At 41.6% G+C, this 21055-nt stretch overlaps 1 protein-coding gene and 1 long non-coding RNA gene across 5 annotated transcripts in view; both read right to left on the reverse strand.

The window, feature by feature from the left end:
* LOC124108723 (protein pitchfork-like) overlaps positions 1 to 21055 on the reverse strand; it is a 34506-nt gene that overhangs the window by 3972 nt on the left and 9479 nt on the right. The window contains exons 1-3 of one of the 4 annotated variants that reach the window (XM_046467267.2): positions 1844 to 1974; positions 1470 to 1609; positions 381 to 479 (exon numbers count right to left, since the gene is read on the reverse strand). In XM_046467267.2, coding sequence (XP_046323223.1) covers positions 381 to 479; positions 1470 to 1609; positions 1844 to 1862 — 258 coding nt within the window. In that variant the 5' untranslated portion in view covers positions 1863 to 1974. Of the gene's footprint in view, positions 1 to 380; positions 480 to 1469; positions 1610 to 1795; positions 1975 to 21055 lie in introns of those variants that run through there. The other 3 variants (XM_046467265.1, XM_046467266.2, XM_058586308.1) reach the window with 3 other exon arrangements.
* On the reverse strand, positions 8380 to 15714 carry LOC131425041 (uncharacterized). Its single transcript, XR_009228848.1, has 2 exons — positions 15529 to 15714; positions 8380 to 9286 (listed from the first exon to the last, which is right to left on the reverse strand). It is a non-coding gene; the product is annotated as an uncharacterized LOC131425041 (long non-coding RNA).

The raw sequence follows: 21055 nt of genomic DNA on the forward strand, positions 1-21055 counted from the left end.
AGTGGTGGTGTACTTGCCTAGTAAGTCCCTGGGTCCCATCCCTACCCACTTCATGAGAGAAAGAGAGGTGGGGGGGAGAGGGAGGGAGGGAGTGAGAGAAAGAGATTAGGATCCTTTACTAAAGATTAGACTTAAAATGCAATCTCACAAAAGGATAGAAAAGTTAGAACCTGTTTTTTTAACTGACAGGATAATATGATGTACATAAATACATTTTCCAGTATTTTGACCTCATGCATCTCAGCACTAAAATCCTTTGTTAGGACTATTTTTCTCAGTGAACTGTTTTTGCTCTTCCCAATATACACACACTTCTGCAAAGCTAATGCCCAAACTTTTCATGCAGTCACATGGATCATCATAAAATCCCAGCATTTTACCTTGTTGACTGGCTTAAACCTCATAGCTGTTCTGGCTCCAAGAGTATATCCTTTTGTACTGGTTGGAATCTTGGTTAAGTTGTATGCCAAGCCATAGGACTTCAAGTAGTAACATATGAATAAAAAGAGAGAAGGAGTAAAGAAAAACATCAATACCACAGTGAACAGCCTTCATCTGAACTACTCTGTAAGACATTGTTCTTTCTCTCTTGACTCCTTCAAGGTCAATACCACACAATAATCACATAAATAATACATGTAATTTTGCAAGGGGTTGTGTCATAGTTTAGATGTGAGATGTCCCCCAAAAGCTCATTTATGAGACAATGCAAGAAAGTAGAGAGGTGAAATGATTTTGTTCCAACATCCTTGAGCTGATTAATCAGCGCTTAAATTCCCCTCCCCAGCATAGAGATTAACTTGTGATAACTCTAGGCAGATAGGGTGTGCCTAGAGGAAGTGGGTGCCTGGGGTGTGCTTTGGGATTTATGTTATGTTCTTATGAGCAGAGCTTTCTCTCTGCTTCCTGACCCTCATGTTCTGAGCTGCTTTCTTGCACCAGATGTTCTGCCTCCCCTCAGGCCCCAAGGAATGAAGCTGGCCATCTATGGACTGAGACCTCTGAACCATGACCCCTGAAATAAACTTTTCCTCCTTAAAATTGTTCTTATCAGGTCTTTTGGTAGCAGCAAGGCAAAAGCTGATTAAAAGAGGGATGTGGTTGGACAGGTAGAATAAATGACATCTTTGTGCATTCTAATAAATTCCATCCTCTGAATCTCATAGGTCTGAACTTGTTCCAGTTGCACCTGGCAGCCTGAAGGTAGGGCCAGTGGGAAGGAACTGGCCTTGTCTCAGAGCCTTTGAGGTGGGGATGGAGTGGGACCATATGGAGACAAGGCTTGCTTGCCTTGGGTGGAAACATGGTCCTTTACTCTCTGTATTGGCTGGGACAGCTGGTTGCCCACTGAGCACTTTCTCATGCTCTGACCCAGAAGATCACAAAGCCTAGCGTTTGTTTTCCAGGGGACTTGGGTCTCCCTTCCACATCCAGAAAACAGATCCTTGTAAGGGAAAGTGAATACTCACATCTGTCATGTAACTTCCAGGCCCTGTGTGAGGAAATCCCCTAAGAGGGAGAAAGTTGTTCCCCATCCGGTTTGGGGGATAGAAGTGAGGAAAGAGCCTCCTGGGTTGGCATGATCCAAAGGAGTAGTTACTCGGCATCCCTGAAAATCAAGAAAGAACAAACTCCAGGTTAGGGAAGGCACCGGGTCTCTGCAAGCTGTTGGAGGAGATGAGAGTCCAGACAGAACAGAGGCCTGAACCCCAAGGAGTTCTCACAAAAAAAAACAGACCAAACTCCGCCTAGGGGCCAACTGCACTTCTCTCCCCTCCAGCCTTCCCAGCCTCACCAGCCTTTTCCTTCCCTGTGCTCTGGACTCCTCTGCATGCCTCCTCACCAGCTCTGCTGGAGCACATCTCCCACAGCTCCTGTAGCTCTGTGTACTGTGTAGTCAAGGGAACAGAGGCTCTTGCCTGGCCCCAGCTGGGGAGGTTGGGAGGAGGTGCAGATCCTGGCTGCCAGCAAGTGGCAGTGCTGAGCAGGAGGTGAGAGTCCTCACCTCTGGGCAGAGAACCCAGAGGGCAGTGAGTTCAGCAGCTGGGCCAGGGGTAGATGGTCTGTTAGACGCCCAGCTGGAGGGGCTGAGTGGGCAAGGGGGGGTGGCAAAGGGTTTGGAAACCGCCAGGAGGATTGCACTGCTGAAGAGGTAGAGAGGGGGTTCAGTACCCCAAGTCTGAACTTCAAGGATGGAAGGAAGTTCAAGGTTGGGGTAGGAGGGTGGGCAGGGGAGTGCCAGGGGCGTTGAGCTGAGATCTAGTTCCTTGCCAGGTCCCTCTTAGGCCCTTTTACCTATTTTCAGCCCCTTCCAATTAGGTTGCTCCTCCTACCTTCCTGGGGTGGGAGGAGAAGGAGGTTGGGGATCCTGTGAAGTGAGGTGGGGTGGAGAAGATGGAGACCAGCATGAGTCTTTTTTTTAAAGATTGGTGGCTCTGAGTGGAACAGTTAGAGTGCAGTGGAATCATACAAATGCTTAATATTTTTTTAAAAAAATCCTGAGCAGTCCTTTAATTTGAAACCCCCTTTTGCTTATCTCTATTACCTTTTTGTAGGGATACTGAAAGGATTAAGGTAATAGAATCATATCAATGCATTGCCTGGTACTTTGTAGTTGATCACACAAGAGGTGGTCATTACTGAAGATAATGTCCATCTAGCTTATGAGCACACCATCCATCCTAACCCAAGAAAAAACATCAGTCTGTTTGTTGTTGACTTGTCTTGGATGTTAACACTAACTTGTTTCACTGGATTTTAAGTTGGCCTTAGGAGTTATCCAGGTGTGGGAGGTAACAGGAGACATAATGTAACCAGTTCATACTGCCCTTTGGCCCCTTAAAGATGACTTGGGATCCACATACACTCTGGGTTAGCAGTATCTTCATTAATTAATTTTTTTAAAAAATATTTTTAATTGTAGATGGAGATAATGCCTTTATTTTATTTATTTATTTTTATGTGGTGCTAAGGATTGAACCCATAGCCTCACACATGGTAGGCGAGCTCTCTACCACTGAGCCACAACCCCAGCCCCTTCATTAATTTATAATCTATAAAATTCTGAATTTTATATATCTAATAAAAATTCCCCCCCAAAGTGATACTGAGGCCTAAAGTATATTTTGGAAAATTGTGGAAGCACTTATTTTTGGTTTGCATTTAAAACATTTTTTATGTTTTAAATAGGCACATAATAATTCTGCATATTTATGGATTACCATGTGATGTTTCAGCATGTGTTTACATAGTGTAATATGCAAATCAGGGTAAGCATATCTTTGGCCTCAAACATTTATCATCTCTTTATAATTAGAACAGTCAAAATCCTTTCTTTCAACCATGGCATCCACCTTTAATCCCACCAGCTTGGGATGCTGAGGCAGGAAGACTGTGAGTTCAAAGCCAGCCTCAACAACTTAGTGAGGCCCTAAGCAACTTAACAAGACCCTGTATCTCTGGGGATGTGGCTCATTGGTTAAGTGCTCCTGGGTTCAATCCCTGGTACAAAAAAAAATCATTCCTTCCAGTTGGGGAAAGCATTTTTGTTTAAAAATTATTAAGGTGATGCTTCTGGTCAACTGGTCACAGAGGCTAAACATCCTGCAATGCATTGTCCAGTTATATAATGAATTGTTTCATGTACCATATAACATTCAAATGTCCTGCAAAACTGGAAGTACTTATATTTATTAGTACTAATTTTTTTTCCCAAGAGATAATGTAGAAAGCCCAGTAATATAGAAAGTTGTTAGGAGGAGCCAAGCTTAAAAGGAATAAAGATAGAATCTCAAAGTCGTTGTTCAGTTTACTCCAAGCATTCTGCTACTCAAATTATGATTATGGCAATACCAATGGTAAATAGAATGTAAAGAGATGTTGATACTGATTTTATAACTTATCACTTTCATTAATATTTTAGGTAATTTTAACATTTGTAAGTTCTCAGATTGAATTTGAATTTGGATGAAAGAGTGTTTTTTAAAAATAGCATTTGCATTAGTATGAGATGTCAAGAGACATCTCATAAAGTGTGCTGAAGATATGGCAACCAATTTCTACATCGATAGACTGATCTACTTCAGACTAATCTCCTAGCCAAGAAAACCTGGGTAGAAAAGCTGGACATAATAAATAAATATGTTTCAAGTTATCAGAGATATTAAGGAAGAAAAAAAAATGCAGGGACTAAATCCCAGAGATTTACAAAAACAAGATCAAACTCCACCGAGGGGTGAGTCCAACAGTTGGTGTGTTGTTCTCTTTGGACATTTGCTAATTAAAAAGCTGAAGTAGAGTATTTGAGCAGAGCTTTAGACAGATGGTTTGAGAACTGGGGAAAAATTAGGCTGGCTATGAAGAGGGGGAGATTGGAAAACACCCTAGAATTCTAGTTAGGTCTCTAAAGAGATAAACCCTGGAAATGACAGTAAAAAGAAATAGATGAGCTCTCAAAAGCCTCTGAAATCCAACTTTGCATCAACTCAATTCCCAATTGCACTAAAATAATTTGCTTCTCCCCTTATTGCATGCAAGAGACAGAAGTAAATTATCTTTGAAGATAATAACATTGAGACCCTGAACTGATATTTTTCCATGCACATGTTTGACTTTCAATATAGAATAACTGCTCATACTAAAATAAATCAGTAAGAGTAGTAGAAATAGACCCCAAGGAAATTCAAATTCCATTAAATGTGGAATTTAAAATAACCATGCTTGGCTTGAGATTTGGAGACAGCAACAGGACTAGTCGCCTGGCAAACATTTGGAAGCAAAAGAAAACAAGGAAATGTGTGACCATGAAGTAAATGCATGGCTTCTGAGGTAAGAGGCTAAAAGAAAATAAACCAGACCCTAAAAACAAAGTCAATAAAATTTCCATTGTATTAAAAGGAAAGATAAATTCCTCATTAATTTCCTGTTCATGTGTCAATATGGGCCCACCTACATCCAGATTGATGGCAAATTTATCAATTGTTCATTAGTGTTGGCGAGGATATAGGGAAAAAGGCATACTCATACATTGCTGGTGGGACTGCAGATTGGTGCAGCCAATATGGAAAGCAGTATGGAGATTTCTTGGAAAACTGGGAATGGAACCTCCATTTGACCCAGCTATTCCTTTTAAAGGACTTAAAAACAGCAATCTACAGGGACACAGCCACATCAATGTTTATAGCAGCACAATTCACAATAGCTAAACTGTGGAACCAAACTAGACGCCCTTCACTAGATAAATGGATTTTTAAAATGTGGCATATATATATACACAATGGAATATTACTCAGCAATAAAAAAGAATAAAATCATGGCATTTGCAGGTAAATGGATGGAGTTGGAGAAGAGAATGCTAAGTGAAGTTAGCCAATCCCAAAAAATCAAATGCCAAATGTTTTCTCTGATATAAGGAGGCTGATTCATAGTGGGATAGGGAGAGGGAGTATGGGACAAATAGATGAACTCTAGATAGGGCAGAGGGGTGGGAGGGGAAGGAAGGGGGCAGGCTAGCAATGATGTTGGAATGTGATGTACATCATTATCCAAAGTACATATATGAAGACACGAATTGGTGTGAACATACTTATGAAAAATTGTGCTCTAATGTGTAATAAGAATTGTGATGCATTCTCCTCTCATGTATTTAAAAAATAAAATCAATTAAAAAAAGAATAAATGAAATGGATAATGGATCCGACAAAAGTATCCACACTTAAGCTTGGAGAAGCAAAAGGGTAGAAAATACATAAAATAGTGTAAGAGTAAGTACAATGATAGTACGATGAGTAACAATGAAAAGTTTGGATACATTTTTATTTGGAATTCCATAAAAGATGGAGACAGAGAGTGTGGTAGATGCAAGAGTTGAAGAGATAATGGCAGATAATGAAATTGAATGAATTTCAGCAAATATAGACCTTTACGAAGGTGAAAATCAATATACGATGAAAAAAAATCATAAAAATCAAAAGTCAAGTGTGGACTATTACTTGAGCAGTCCCAGCTACTCAAGAGGCAGAGGCAGAAACTGATGAAGAAATCGGAAACAAAAATGCCTATAAACAATAGAATGGAAAGAACAAACTGTGGAATACTTATATAAATGACTATTTTATAGCAATGAACTTGAACAAAACCCTGCACAGGCAGTAATATGATCTCACAATGTTGTATGGAGTAATTCAGACATGGACGTCTGCACACTGCATAAATCAATTTATATAAAATTTAAAGATATATTAAAAATAATCTATGAATTAGAAAGCAATATGGGGAGACATTTGGTGGAGCAGGCTGATAATGAATATGAATAGGACTCTTTTGCCTGGAATATTTCACCAATGTGTTCAGTTATGATTTAGACTCTTTTGATATATATTATAAAACAATAAAATAATTTATTTTTTAAAATTTGGCAGGCCTAGCCAATTCACAGTTTCCTCAAGAATAATAAATTCACATCCCTCCTCTCCTTTTTGACTTCAGTGGTTTATGATTTGTCTAGGTACTGTCCCTGTTTCTGCTAAAGCTTCAGTTAAAGCTGTTGGCTTGTTTTCTGTCATCAGAAACCAGTAAGTCGGAAGGGTTCTAGTTCTTTAACTCTAGCTTTTGTTTTGGTGTCCACTGAAAACTAGGCTCTTCTATTTCCTTGAACAGCTTGTGTGGAATGACTTTGGATCTTCTTAATTCTAGACATAGTCATTGTGCAGTATGTTGGGCAGCAGCCTGACGACTTCACTGTCCTCCACAGTTGGTATGTCTGAGCACTGATAAGCTGAAACACATAGTGTCTTCTGAGTTTTTCTCCTCTATATTACAATCATGGCATCCCATTGAGTTGTGTGTGAAATTATGTGAGGTAGGTTACATTCTCTATGAAGTCAATTATAGATTAACAAAGGCTGTATTATACCATATTTTTTCCCCCTTAAAACAGGTCTTGGATCTGAAGAAGGCTGAGAACACCTGGTCCAGGGAATACAAACCCTGGATAGGTGGGTCTGGACAAGGGAGACAGAGGGAAGAAAAATTGACTTGCTCAATCCCACCTTCCAGACCTTCTTACATCCCAGACTCTCCCACCTGGGGGTAGAGTGAACTTCTTTGAAGCCCCTTGAACTGAGTACTAATAAGTTGGTCTGTTGTTTACTAGCTGTCTGATCTTTTGAAAGTTACTTAAGCTACCTAAGCCTTGGTCTGTCTATAAAATGGCACCACTCATTTCTTTCTTCCTCTGGCTGCCTTGAGAATTGAGGAGTGAACTCAGGGCCAAAGCTGGCACAACAGATGATTAACCTATACTTGTCACCTCACCAACGTTAATGCACTTCCCGTCTTCCACCCCTGTGCCAGGCCTGCAACACCTCTAAGAGTCTCTTCATTCAAATAATAATAATAAAAACATGCTTCCTCCGGTCCCTGCCCGGACCAGGCTCCTTGGGGAATCCTGCGTATGTGCCACCTCTTTCCAATTAGACCCCAATACTGAAGGGATGAATTTTCATTAATGTACTAGACAAAAATGAGATTACCATGACCAAATTTCCAACCGAATGGCGGGCTGGTCTGTAGCAGGGATTTGAATATCACACTCCCAGGTTGCTCCTCTAACTTAAAATTTGTTGATTTCCGAGGTCTGGAAAAGAAAAAATCATCTGGGAGATTTTCAAGAAGCATGGCTCTGTCATACTCTATCTCCATGAATTCACCCTCTCCTGGGTAGACTTTAAGCAAGAAAATGAGGGTGTGTCAGACTGGCTGCTAGGCAACAGCCCCACCCTGGAAGTTCCCCTTCCAGGCATTGTGACATGGCTTTCTACAGGGCAGCCCTGTGGTATAAAGGGAGCTGGAAAGGCAAGTTATTTATCCCTGTAAAATCTTGTTTCTTTACTCTATAGCTGAGGAACAATATTCACCATGTAGGAGATGGCCTATTAAGTACCTTGTCCACGGCTTGGAACACTCAGCTGGCTAATTCCTAACTACCTTCAAACAGTCATTCCTGTAGTCATTCAGTAAGTACTTATTAAACTCTTAATGATGTGCCAGGCACTACTGTGGGACATTGCATTAGCAGTGGGAATCCACCAGTGAACAGCCATTCTTGTCCTTGTGGAGCTTAATTTTGGTGGGAGATATAGACACACACACACACACACACACACACACACACACGTCACTAATAAGCCAGATAGCACTGAGAGGGTTCAGAGGATGTGGGGGCTGTGGCCTGGTGAACAAAGGACAGGAATGCAGCTGTTGCCTTGGAGGAGCATCTTGGAACAACAGTATGAACTCATAGCCCTTTTTATTATGAGCCAGGTGTCCTTCTAGGCATTGAAGCCACAGTGGTAGATGAAAGGAAAGTGACCACAACACTCGGAGCAACCAAAAGATCTTTATTGCAGCAGTGCAACAAAGAGAAAGGAAAGAGAGAGAGAGAAAAGAGAAGAGATGAACAGGGAGAGAGCAAGAGCAAGAGAGAGACAGAGAGCGTGTGTAAGAAAGATAAAGAGCAAGAGAGAGAGAGCAAGAGAGAAAGAGCAAGAGAGAGAGGGAGAGAGAAAGAGCAAGAGAGAGAGCAAGAGAGAGGGGGAGAGAGAGGGGGGCCTGGCAGGAGGGAGTTTTTATAGCCCAAATCTAATGGGGCCTCTGGGTCTGCAAGCTGCCTTGTTGGCCCAAGGGGGTGTTAAGTGTTCAGCCTTAAGCAGGGTTGAATGTTCAGACTTGAGGCAAACAGGTGATAAAGGACCAGACAGAGGGGGGTTTGAGTGTGTGGGCTATCTTGCAGCCAACATCTGTTCAGCCTGCCCTGCACCCAACATTCCTCCCTTTTTGTTTTTTTAAGTGACACGGGGGACGGCATAAAGTCCTCTGGCTTCTTCCTGATTAATGGTGGGCGGCGTTAGACCTAGAAGGGGAAGTGGAGGAATGTTCGGGGGACAGGTCTGAGAACACCAGGGCAGCCAGAAATAACACTCAGTGGCTACAGACAACTACTGTGGTAGGGGTAAAGTCCATAAAAGTTCCTTGAAGCCACAAGTCCTCGATGGCATCACACCAGTCATAGATGGAGGAGATTCTTGGTGTCAGCCACTGGTCCTGTAGCAGGGACTCTAGGAAGTATTGGAGGTGGCTTGGTTGAATCCAGTAATGTTAAGGGTGACAGACCGCTTGCAGCCAGTGGAAGGGCAATCGCCTTGACCCATAAACTGAGAGTGGGTGGTGTCATCCCGGTGTCATGTCACATTGATGTAGAAGCAGTATCTGTGGTTTGAGATAAAAACTTGAGAGAGAATAATGATTAGTAAAAGAAGAAGAGGGTTGGCAAGAAATTTTGAGTTTGGTGGGCATGGTAGAAGTCCAGGACTGGACATTTGGAACAAGTGCCTTTTTAAGGTGGGAGACATGGTGGTACCAGGGGGAGTTTAGGTTTGATGCTTCCTTGTGGGGATACTGTAGAGCAGACAGAATAAGCACAGTGGACGTGCTGGAGAGTAGTTCTCATTCCTAGGAAGTGAAAGAGGGGTTGTGAAAATTGGAAAAAGGGTTAGAGAGGGTTTTAGATGGGCACAGTGTCTCTGGAGCCAGAGGAGTTGGTCATGAGTCGTAGGTGTCCATCTTGGGCATCAGGGCTGGTAGTCTTAAAGAAGTAGTTGATTGACCAGCTTGTTGGTGAATTTCTGTATCTGATCTTGCATGAACTTCTGTAGGCAATTTAATAGACATGGTTCTATTAGGAGAAACATAGAGAGGACTAATAGGGGTCCTGTGAGGGGGAGGAGCCAAGGCCATACTTAACTGAACATTCCCCATGGAGCCTGTTGGCTTAGTTGCTGTCTCCTCTTTTCTAGCTGTTCTTGTCCTTCATTACTCCCAGGAATGACTGGTTTTGGCTTAACTGGTTTTGGTAGGTGTTTAAGATCAAGTTGGTCAAAAGTGACTTTGTTTCTATCTATTGTTAAGAGTCAGCTGAGTTCCCATAGAGGTCGCTCGTGGGGGAACCTGAGAGTGGCTTCTTAGTTCTGCTAGTGCCATTGCGCTAGGATGGGTCCAGGTCTTGCTTGACCATGTGGCTTCCCTTGGAAGCATCAGGGATGTCTCCTGTCTCCAATGACCCTCCTATTTACAGCAAATGCACTGATTGGCTTTTTATTCTCCAGTGGTCTCATTAATCTCCCTGATCAGGAGGTTATGTGGCCCAGAGTTGCAAAGCTCTTTAGAGAAGTTCCCTGTTCCCTGGATTCAGACTGACTCAGAGGGCCAGAGCCAAATATTGGTTTTTTTGGCCATTTTAATTTAACTTTAAGTCTTGATCATAAACATCTAGCAAAGTCAGTTTCACCATAAATTAAGAGTATTGGGCTTTAGCTGAAGTCTGGCCTACTTTGGAGTCATCCTGACATGTATTAAGATGGGAAGCACAGCCTTATCCCAGGTAAGGCTAAGATTTATAAATCTTAGGTAAAGTGTTCTAGTATTGAAGCCGATCTTTTTTTTTAATATTATTTTATAAAATTTACATATATTATTGTTTGATGTCACATGAATACTAGGTAATACAGTATATTACATTTAAATTATACCCAGTGTATAGAACTTTATATTAATCTTATTGATAACAGGTCCAGTTATAAAACATTAAATGATATAAATAAATCTCCAATATGTTATTTTTATAAGCCTAAAATAACCATGCAACCTTTTGGAGAACACCAGCTTGATATAGCTTTTTTAAAGCTTCTATCTTAATGACATATACCTGGAAAATATGAGCACATTCAATATACAAAGAAGAGTAATAGTACCACAATTACTACTGATGTTTTTATATTAATCAAGTTTAGCTTTTAGAGAAATAACATATTACAATATTGCAAAATAACAGTTGTTGTTTAACCATAGTTGTACATACAGACCTTCTTTAGCACTTACTTAAACCCTCTTATTTACTTAACAGACTCTCTTATCCAGAAACACATTTTCCTTCTATTAAATCCATACCTAGAACCTTCTAATTTCTCTTTCATATTTGTTAACTCTTTCTTTTTTTTTTACATTTTTAAATAATCCTTGTAAATTTCTGAATTTAGGCAAATTATTTCATTTTAATAAGAGATATTTTGTTATTTGCAGCACACAATTAATCACATCTGTTGACCATTTCATGAAAACATGAACAATGTTTAAGTATATAGAATTATACTGTTGTAGGGACAGACAAGGCAAGGCACCTAAGATAGCACTGAAGATAGGGAAATAGTTTTATTTGGTTGCAGCTGGATTTAGAGGGCACATCTTCTGCTGTAATCAATTAATCCCCTGAGCCCCAAGTTTAGGTTGTTTCAGAATTTTGTACCCAACATGTAAGGGAAGGGGCTCAGAAGTTCACAGTCTGTAGAAGTTCACAAAAAGCAGGGTTTTTTTCCTCTGTTCTGGGCAAGTTAACCCTTCAAGGACACTTGGGAGGGGGAGAGCTTTTTCTTCCCTTTTTCTCCTCTTCCCCCCACCCTCCCCATCCCCTCCAGCTGTTATCATGGAGCCCAGTTGGTAACCTCCTTATCTTAGACATGTAGCTTTTTTTTGTGAAGCCCCAGCTCAAGGCCAGAAGCCTTGTTTTACATATTTTGTGAAAAACTAGTAAGGGGATGTCCAGCGCCTGGAGTGCTGATTTTTCCAGCCAGTGACCAAGTAAAACAGGGCAACAGGAAAATAGGAAGTTTATCTACAAATTGAACTTTTTGTAGAGATTCTTTTGCTGAAAGTCCTAAAATCAGCCATGGTGAAGATTTCTGGAGAAGGTCAGTTAAGACTTTTCTGTGGGCCTGGTAGGGAGGGGAAGACAGGAAGGTGGGCTGAGAGCAGCTTGGTGGATCTGAGAATGAGGAAGGAGTGATGTAAAAGAATAGGATTTTCCCTAGCAAGGAAAACTTGAGCAGTAGAACAGGTAGAGCAGAGGGGAGGATGGGAGTGAATATCCCAAAAAAGCCTGTAAGGGACAATTCTTAGTAACCTGTTTTCAGTGATGACAAAGCAACTTTAAAGGCCATTTTCACCAGATCTCTGATAGGGGTCCAAGGGCTCTCCTCAGCTGGTTTGAGCTTTGGGTTAGCTGGTAAGAGGACCCAGTGGGACCCGGTGTGGGCACTGACAGAAGAAGAGAGGAGTGAGTGAGTGAAGGGATTCCTTCAGTACTTGCTACCTCAGAAAAGAGGCAATGTTTTGAGGAAAGACGGTTGTTTAGGTTTTTGATCTAGTGAGTGGAGAGGAGAAGTCACTTCAGGTGGGGGAGACAGTGGAGGGGCTGGGGCAGAAGGTTGAGGGTGAGGACCTATTTGAGCCGGGCGATAGGGTGGAAATTCATCAGTAGGGTCAAAAGTAGTAGATGAGTCCGGAGGAGGAGGAGATTGGGGATCAGTGGTTGTGGGTGTTGGTTTGCAAGCTAGAAGAATTTGCACAGGTCTGCAAGAGGTGCAGAGAGCACAAGCAAGAAGAAAGCTTTGATATAGCAGCTTTTTACCCATTTTTTCGAATGCTCACAGTAATTGTAGAGATCCCTTAGAATGGAAGGATCCAGGGACCCAAAAGGGGGGCCATTTGCTTTGGTTGTCTAAGGGATAAGTGGGCCAGGCCTGGGTGCTATATTTGATCAATTTTGGGGGTTTGATGTCTGGTGTCAAGGAGAGGGTTTTGAGGTTATCCAAGAGGCATTGTAGGGGAGAGTCGACCAGCAGAGAGGACACATTACCCATGTCGCAAAGTAGTATAAGGAGGAGGGAAGAGGACGCAAACGTAGTGTAGGGGAGAAGGAAGGAGACGCAACCGTAGTATAAGAGAGAAGGAGGAAACTGATTTATTGGCAAAAGGGGCGTCCCCGCTAGAGCCAAAAATCAGGAGTGCCTTAGTGGCAGGTTCGAGCTGCAGAGATTGGTCGTCACCAAATCCTGACAGTCGAAGCTCTCGTCCTGGACGGAGCTGGAGCCGTGGGAGACCTTGGCCAAGGCTTTTCTTTTCGGGACCCCTCCTGGAGAGGCCGGAGACTTGCAGAGCCGGAAAGAGGGGAAAGAGAGAGACAGGGGAAGAGGGAGGAAGGGGAGGGTAAGTGTCTGAGGACTAGGATTTTAGGAGAGCCACCAAGATGGTGAGGGTCTGGGTGGGGTGTGATGTTCAGTTCTGTGTTATGTGTCCCTGGAGGTTAAACAGTTCTTTGAGGGAGACCTACAAAGCCTATGCTGGTAACTAACAGCTGGGAAGGGAAGGGAATAATTTTGAACCCAGGAGTCTATTCTGCCCTAGGAAGGAGTCCCTGAGGGCCACCGTAGCCTTAAAGGCTGTGGTGGGGTGTTTTCCTCCCCGCAGGTGGGCAAAGAGGTTTGCCGGACAATCAACGGCCAAATCCTCCTGACACCACCATTGGGTTTAGGACTCCAGGAAGGGGAAATTCACCAATCGAAGGTCGGTGGTGGATGAAGTTCTGGCAGTCGAGAAAATGGGTTCAGGCCATCCGGTGAGTGGCACTTCCGAAGGAAGAGGGACCCAAAAGTGGGTTTTAACCCTCTCCCGGGTTTCGGCACCAATGAAAGGAAAGTGACCACAACACTCGGAGCAACCAAATGATCTTTATTGCAGCAGTGCAACAAAAAGAAAGGAAAGAAGGAAAGAGAGAGAGAGAAAAGAGAAGAGATGAACAGGGAGAGAGCAAGAGCAAGAGAGAGACAGAGAGCGCGCGTAAGAAAGATAAAGAGCAAGAGAGAGAGAGCAAGAGAGAAAGAGCAAGAGAGAGAGGGAGAGAGAAAGAGCAAGAGAGAGAGAGCAAGAGAGAGGGGGAGAGAGAGGGGGGCCTGGCAGGAGGGAGTTTTTATAGCCCAAATCTAATGGGGCCTCTGGGTCTGCAAGCTGCCTTGTTGGCCCAAGGGGGGGGGGGTTAAGTGTTCAGCCTTAAGCAGGGTTGAATGTTCAGACTTGAGGCAAACAGGTGATAAAGGACCAGACAGAGGGGGGTTTGAGTGTGTGGGCTATCTTGCAGCCAACATCTGTTCAGCCTGCCCTGCACCCAACAGTAGAAAAGATAAAAACTCCCCTTCCATGGGAATTAGATTTTGCTAGTGGCAGTGCTAGACAAAAATTAAACAGGGAAACCAGTTAGATAAAACTGCCGGAAAGTGCCCAGGGGAAGACACTACTTTGGTTCAGGAAGTCACAGATGGACCCTCTGGGGAGGACCTGTATGAGATGACCTTGCCCAGCAAGGAGAGTCCCCCATTTTGAGATCTGGGAAAAGTGCTTTTCAGGCAGAGGACCAGCAAGGGCAGAGTCCTTGGCATCTGAGATAAAAGAAGACGGAGTTGCCGTGAGATAGTGTGCATGCACAGGGAGGAAATGAGCAGGAATCGAATCATGCAAGGTCTCGGAACACGGTTAGGAGTGTGGCTTTGTTGTCAGTAAGCTGGGAAGCCACTGGAAGGTGATAGTAGGGATAGTGGTGACATGATCTTCATTCATCATTCGTGAGCGGGGGCTGGAATATGGAATATAGCCCTCGTGGTGACTAGAGGATGGATTAGTCCTGAGGCTTATGCAACAAGCCTTGGAAATCAAAAGACACAGAGCAGGTGAAGGGGAAAATGGGTAAGAGTGTATATTGTTATTAAAAGAATGACATTTCTATTCAAAAAGTGAAATTTGTCAGAAAATAGAGCATAGGAATTTGTGCAAGCCATTTTAGAAGGAATTTCCTGTTTAGGTCACTAATAAGCCAAATAGCACTGAGAGGGTTCAGAGGACTTGGGGGCTGTGGCCTTGTGAACCAGGACAGGAATGCAGCTGTTGCCTTGGAGGAGCATCTTTAAACAACATAGTAGCCATGTGCTTCCACATGAACACCTTTCCTAGTAACATCATTCCCCCACAATTTATAGAATGACGACTGAAAACTAAATCCCCTTATTTTCCTCCTATTTTACAAAACAATTCTGGTTTAAACAAATGACTCTGTGTAAATCTACTGTGTGCAAGAAGAAGATGAGTATGATCTAGCCACCATGACGGATCTGATATCATCCCCTGCAATTCTCTCTCACTTTATTTCAACTGAGTCACTTCTTTGCTGTTTCTCAAGTATTCCAGTTAACTTACCATCTCAGGGCCTTTGCACGAGCTAGAACACTCTTTCCTCAGGTTTTCATTTGACTCTCTCTCTCAAACTTCTTTCAAACCTCCCTTGAAGTTACCTTCTCAGTGAGGATTTTGCTGGTTTCTCAACCTAAGACTGAAATGCCCTTTATTGTTCTCTCCCTGCCGTGCTTACTTTGTCCTTCTGAACACTTGTCACTACCTGACATACCGTGTGTGTGTGTGTGTGTGTGTGTATGTGTATGTGTGTCTGTCTGTCTGTCTGTCTGTCTATATCTCCCACCAAAATTAAGCTCCACAAGGACAAGAATGGCTGTTCACTGGTGGATTCCCACTGTTAATGCAATGTCCCACAGTAGTGCCTGGCACATCATTAAGAGTTTAATAAGTACTTACTGAACGACTACAGGAATGACTGTTTGAAGGTAGTTAGGAATTAGCCAGCTGAGTATTCCAAGCCGTGGACAAGGTACTTAATAGGCCATCTCCTACATGGTGAATATGGTCCCTCTGCTGCAGAGTAAAGAAACAAGATTTTACAGAGATAATAACTTGCCTTTCCAGCTCCCTTTATACCACAGGGCTGCCCTGTAGAAAGCCATGTCACAATGCCTGGAAGGGGAACTTCCAGGGTGGGGCTGTTGCCTAGCAGCCAGTCTGACACACACTCATTTTCGTGGTTAAAGTCCACCCAGGAGGGTGAGAACTCATGGAGATAGAGTATGAGAGAGCCATGCTTCTTGAAAATCTCCCAGATGAACTTTTCTTGTCCAGACCTCAGAAATTAACAAGTTCTCTGTTAGAGGAGCTACCTGGGAATGTGATATTCAGAACCCTGCTACAGGCCAGCCCGCCATTCGGTTGGAAATTTGGTCATGGTAATCTCATTTTTGTCTAGTACATTTATGAAAATTCATCCCTTCAGTATTGGGGTCTAATTGGAAAGAGGTGGCACATATGCAGGATTCCCCAAGGAGCCTGGTCCGGGCAGGGACCGGAGGAAGCATGTTTTTATTATTATTATTTGCATGAAGAGACCCTTAGAGGTGTTGCAGGCCTGGCACAGGGGTGGAAGACGGGAAGTGCATTAACGTTGGTGAGGTGACAATTATAGGTCAATCATCTGTTGTGCCAGCTTTGGCCCTGAATTCACTCCTCAATTCTCAAGGCAGCCAGAGGAAGAAAGAAATGAGTGGTGCCATTTTATAGACAGACGAAGGCTTAGGTAGCTTAAGTAACTTTCAAAAGATCAGACAGCTAGTAAACAACAGACCAATTTATTAGTACTCAGTTCAAGGGGCTTCAAAGTTCACTCTACCCCCAGGTGGGAGAGTCTGGGATGTAAGAAGGTCTGGAAGGTGGGATTGAGCAAGTCAATTTTTCTTCCCTCTGTCTCCCTTGTCCAGACCCACCTATCCAGGGTTTGTATTCCCTGGACCAGGTGTTCTCAGCCTTCTTCAGATCCAAGACCTGTTTTAAGGGGGAAAAAAATATGGTATAATACAGCCTTTGTTAATCTATAATTGACTTCATAGAGAATGTAACCTACCTCACATAATTTCACACACAACTCAATGGGATGCCATGATTGTAATATAGAGGAGAAAAACTCAGAAGACACTATGTGTTTCAGCTTATCAGTGCTCAGACATACCAACTGTGGAGGACAGTGAAGTCGTCAGGCTGCTGCCCAACATACTGCACAATGACTATGTCTAGAATTAAGAAGATCCAGAGTCATTCCACACAAGCTGTTCAAGGAAATAGAAGAGCCTAGTTTTCAGTGGACACCAAAACAAAAGCTAGAGTTAAAGAACAAGAACCCTTCTGACTTACTGGTTTCTGATGACAGAAAACAAGCCAACAGCTTTAACTGAAGCTTTAGCAGAAACAGGGACAGTACCTAGACAAATCATAAACCACTGAAGTCAAAAAGGAGAGGAGGGATGTGAATTTATTATTCTTGAGGAAAGTGTGAATTGGCTAGGCCTGCCAAATTTTAAAAAATAAATTATTTTATTGTTTTATAATATATATCAAAAGAGTCTAAATCATAACTGAACACATTGGTGAAATATTCCAGGCAAAAGAGTCCTATTCGTATTCATTATCAGCCTGCTCCACCAAATGTCTCCCCATGTTGCTTTCTAATTCATAGATTACTTTTAATATATCTTTAAATTTTATATAAATTGATTTATGCAGTGTGTAGACGTCCGTGTCTGAATTACTCCATACAACATTGTGAGATTATATTACTACCTGTGCAGGATTTTGCTCAAGTTCATTGCTATAAAATAGTCATTTATATAAGTATTCCACAATTTGTTCTTTCCATTCTATTGTTTACAGGCATTTTTGTTTTTAATTAAGGAGTATTTTGATTAATGTTCCTTTTAATATTCTTGTACATCTCTTTTGGGACACAGTGTATGCTTTCCTGCTGAGGAAATACCAAGGGTAGAAATTAGTAGGTCACAGAGATGTTTATGTTTAGCTCTAATAAAGACTGCCAGACAGATTTCCAAAGTGAGCACATTGATTGATTTACAATTCCATTGCTATGGTTTGGATCTGGAATATTCCCCAAAGGCTCATGTGTTGAAGGCTTTGTCCCCAGTGCAGCAAGGTTTAGAGGTGGGGCTTTTGGAAAGTGGATCGTGAAGGTTCTACCCTCATCCTAATTACCATTCTGAAACAGTTTCAAGCCCAAGGAAAAGTGGTAAAAAGAATAAAAAGAAAATTCTTATTCTCTTCACCCAAATTCCTCTATTGAAAAACATTGCTTTGAACTCTATTTCTCTCTTCCTTTTTATATACTTTTTCTGACATGTTGACTCATTTTTTCTAACAACTTCAATGTCGCCCTCTGTGACACTCTCCTGCATTGTACCCACAGAACCCTACCAAGTGAAATTCAGCATCAATACAATTGTGCCATTAATCGCTCTGTTTCAAATGCCAATAGTGGGGGTTTCCTGTCTCATCCAGGATGCCACCCAGGAGTAATGCCACTTTCTATTATCGTGTTCCATCCATATCCTTTAATACTGTTTCAATCAGCTTTTTCTCTGCAATGACTAAAAGATCCGACTAGAGCAATTGTAGAGGAGGAAAAGTTTATTGGGAGGCTTGTGGTTTCAGAGGTCTCAGTCCATAGACAGCCAGGTCCATTCCTCAGGGCTCAAGGTGAGGTTGAACATCATGGCAGAAGAGTATGGCAGAGAGAAGCAGTTCACATGAGGGTCAGAAAGGGGAGGGAGGGAGGGAGAGGGAGAGGGAGAGAGAGAGGTCTCCTCTTGCCACATACAAACATATACCCCAAAGCCACACCCTAATTCCCACCTCCTCCAACCACATTCACTCTATCACTTAGTTACTACTCAGTTAATCCCTAGTAGGGGATTAATTCACTGATTGGGTTAAGACTCTCACAACCCAATCATTTCTCCTCTGAACCTTCTTGCATTGTCTCACATGTGAGCTTTTGGGGGACACCTCACATCCACACCATAACAGATACAAAGTATTTTCTCAGCCTTTCTTTTCCTTCCTATCTTAAAGAACTATCAGTAGAAGGATCAGATTGTGGGGCCTGGCTGAATCAATCCAAAATCCAGGCAGGCAACCAGAAAGGGAAGACCAAGGGTAGGCTGAGTCCCTCCACAGGCTGAAATTGTAGTCAAGGGTGGAACCTATTCTTCTCCACCTCTGCTGTCTCTTCAGCACTAGTTTGAAAGCCTTCCTATTGTTGAAATCATGCCATCCAGATTGTATACAAAGTAATATCCTTAAAGTCAAGTAACGAAGGACTTAGATTATGTACACAGAAATCTCTTCACAGTAAGACCTGGATCAGTGTTTGAATAATTAGCCTAGCTAGCTCAACACATCAAAAAAGCTATCACAGAAAATGTCCCTATATTACACCAATGACACAGTAATGTCCCTCATTACATCCCTACTCAGCTACCTTGGTAGCTCTCCATAACTTCTTTTTGTCCCAACAAACAATATATTAGCTTCAAAATGATTAGCTAATTATATTTCTTAATTATTAGCTCTGTATGTAATTTCCCTTCTTATTTTTTAAAATATTAGCATGGACTTGTTTATTCCTGTTTTATTCAATGGATTATTTTATAGAGATAGTGGCCATCCTTCTCTTGACTTCAATCTCAGAAAATTTTTCCGCTTTTCGTCATTAAGCGTATTCTGCATAAGTTTTTCATAGATGATATTTATTAGGGGCAGGAAGATATTCCTAGTTCACTAAGAGATGCATTTTTAAAATTATGAGTGGATATTGTAGGCTTTTTTAATCCATTGAGATAATCCCTTTTTTCTTTGTTGGTATAGGAAATTACATTAATTTTATTTTCAAACGTTATATCAACCTTCTATTCCTGCGATAAATACAACTTCATCTTGAAATTACAACCTGTATTTAGTTTGCTAAATTTTGTTTAGGATTTTTTCCCTTTATATCATAAGACAGATTCTTGTTTCTTGTAATATCCCTTATTTTTCTAGTCTTACATAATAAAGTGGTTATGGCATCTCTCTTTATTTATTTATTTACTAGTTTATACTTATGGAATTTGTATTCCATTCTTTTTTTAAAAAAATGTTCTTTTCAGTTACACATGACAGTAGTATGTATTTTAACATATTATATATTTATGGAGTATAACTTCCTATTCTTGTGGTTGTGCCGCAGTCCAGCTGCAGCAAAATAACCGGGGGGTGACGAACAACTTGTGTACGTTGATACAGCAGGAATGGGAGCCGTTTATTGCAGGACAGGAGCAGTATTTATACATTCCACACAGCTTATCTAATTAGCATAAACTAGATACATCAGTCAACCAATAAGGAATCTCCACACTTAATGGCTCCCTGGTGTTACTTCACAAACCACTCCCTCTGGCATTTTGCCAGGCACCATCCAGACTTGTTTACAGACTCTAACATTTCTCTGGCAAAATGCCAGGAGCCATCCTGACTTGTTTACAGACTCTAACATGGTTGTGCGTGATGTGGAGTTACACTAGTGTATTCCATTCTTTGTTTATCTCAGCACTTAAAGACACTATTCCATTGTCTCCTGGATTCTGTTGTTCCTGTCCAAAAAAGTCAGTTAAATAAGAAATCTGGCAAGGCCCTTTAATTTTATGATTTTCTTTGTGAGAAAGTCTTAAGTCATAAATTCTATTTCTTAGCTTGGACATGATAATTTCCTGAAAATATATCAATTTTATCTGTTTTTAAAATTGTTAAATATTTTATCATTTCCATCGATTTAAAAATGTCAATTTTTAATGTTTATAAAATCAGTAAAAATGTCTCCCTTGTCCTTTCTTATATTGGAATTTTGTGCTTTCTCTTATTTTCTCCCTAAACATTATTACCAATGATTTATCAATTCTATTTGTGTTATTTTTAAAATGCTTTTATCCATATATCATAGTTATACATAATAGTGGGGCTCATTATGACATATTCATAACTACCCATAACCTTGTTGGCTCCATTTCAGTTCCCATCTATTTGTGTTCTTATAGAACCAACTTTGGGATTTGTTTGTTTGTTTACCTTCTTTGATTTGGGGGTCTCACTATGTTACCCAGGCTGGCCTCAAACTCCTGAAGTCAAGTGATCCTCCTGCCTCTGCCTCTTGAGTAGCTGGGACTACTCAAGTAATAGTCCACACTTGACTTTTGATTTTAATGATTTTTTTTGTCATTATATATTTATCTTCACCTTCATGAAGGTCTATACTTACTGAAATTTGTTAAATCTTTGTAACCCAGCCCTTGGGCAGTTTTGATAAATGTTTCCAAGGACTTAAAAATAATATGCATTCTTCAGTTATCAAAGCTGTGTCAATTCAGTCAAGTTTGACAGTAGTGTTGATCAAACC

Source organism: Marmota monax, unplaced genomic scaffold (genome assembly GCF_021218885.2).
Source record: "Marmota monax isolate L192 unplaced genomic scaffold, Marmota_monax_Labrador192_F-V1.1 WCK01_AAM20220418_F8-fsc00181, whole genome shotgun sequence".
NCBI classification, from domain to species: domain Eukaryota; kingdom Metazoa; phylum Chordata; class Mammalia; order Rodentia; family Sciuridae; genus Marmota; species Marmota monax.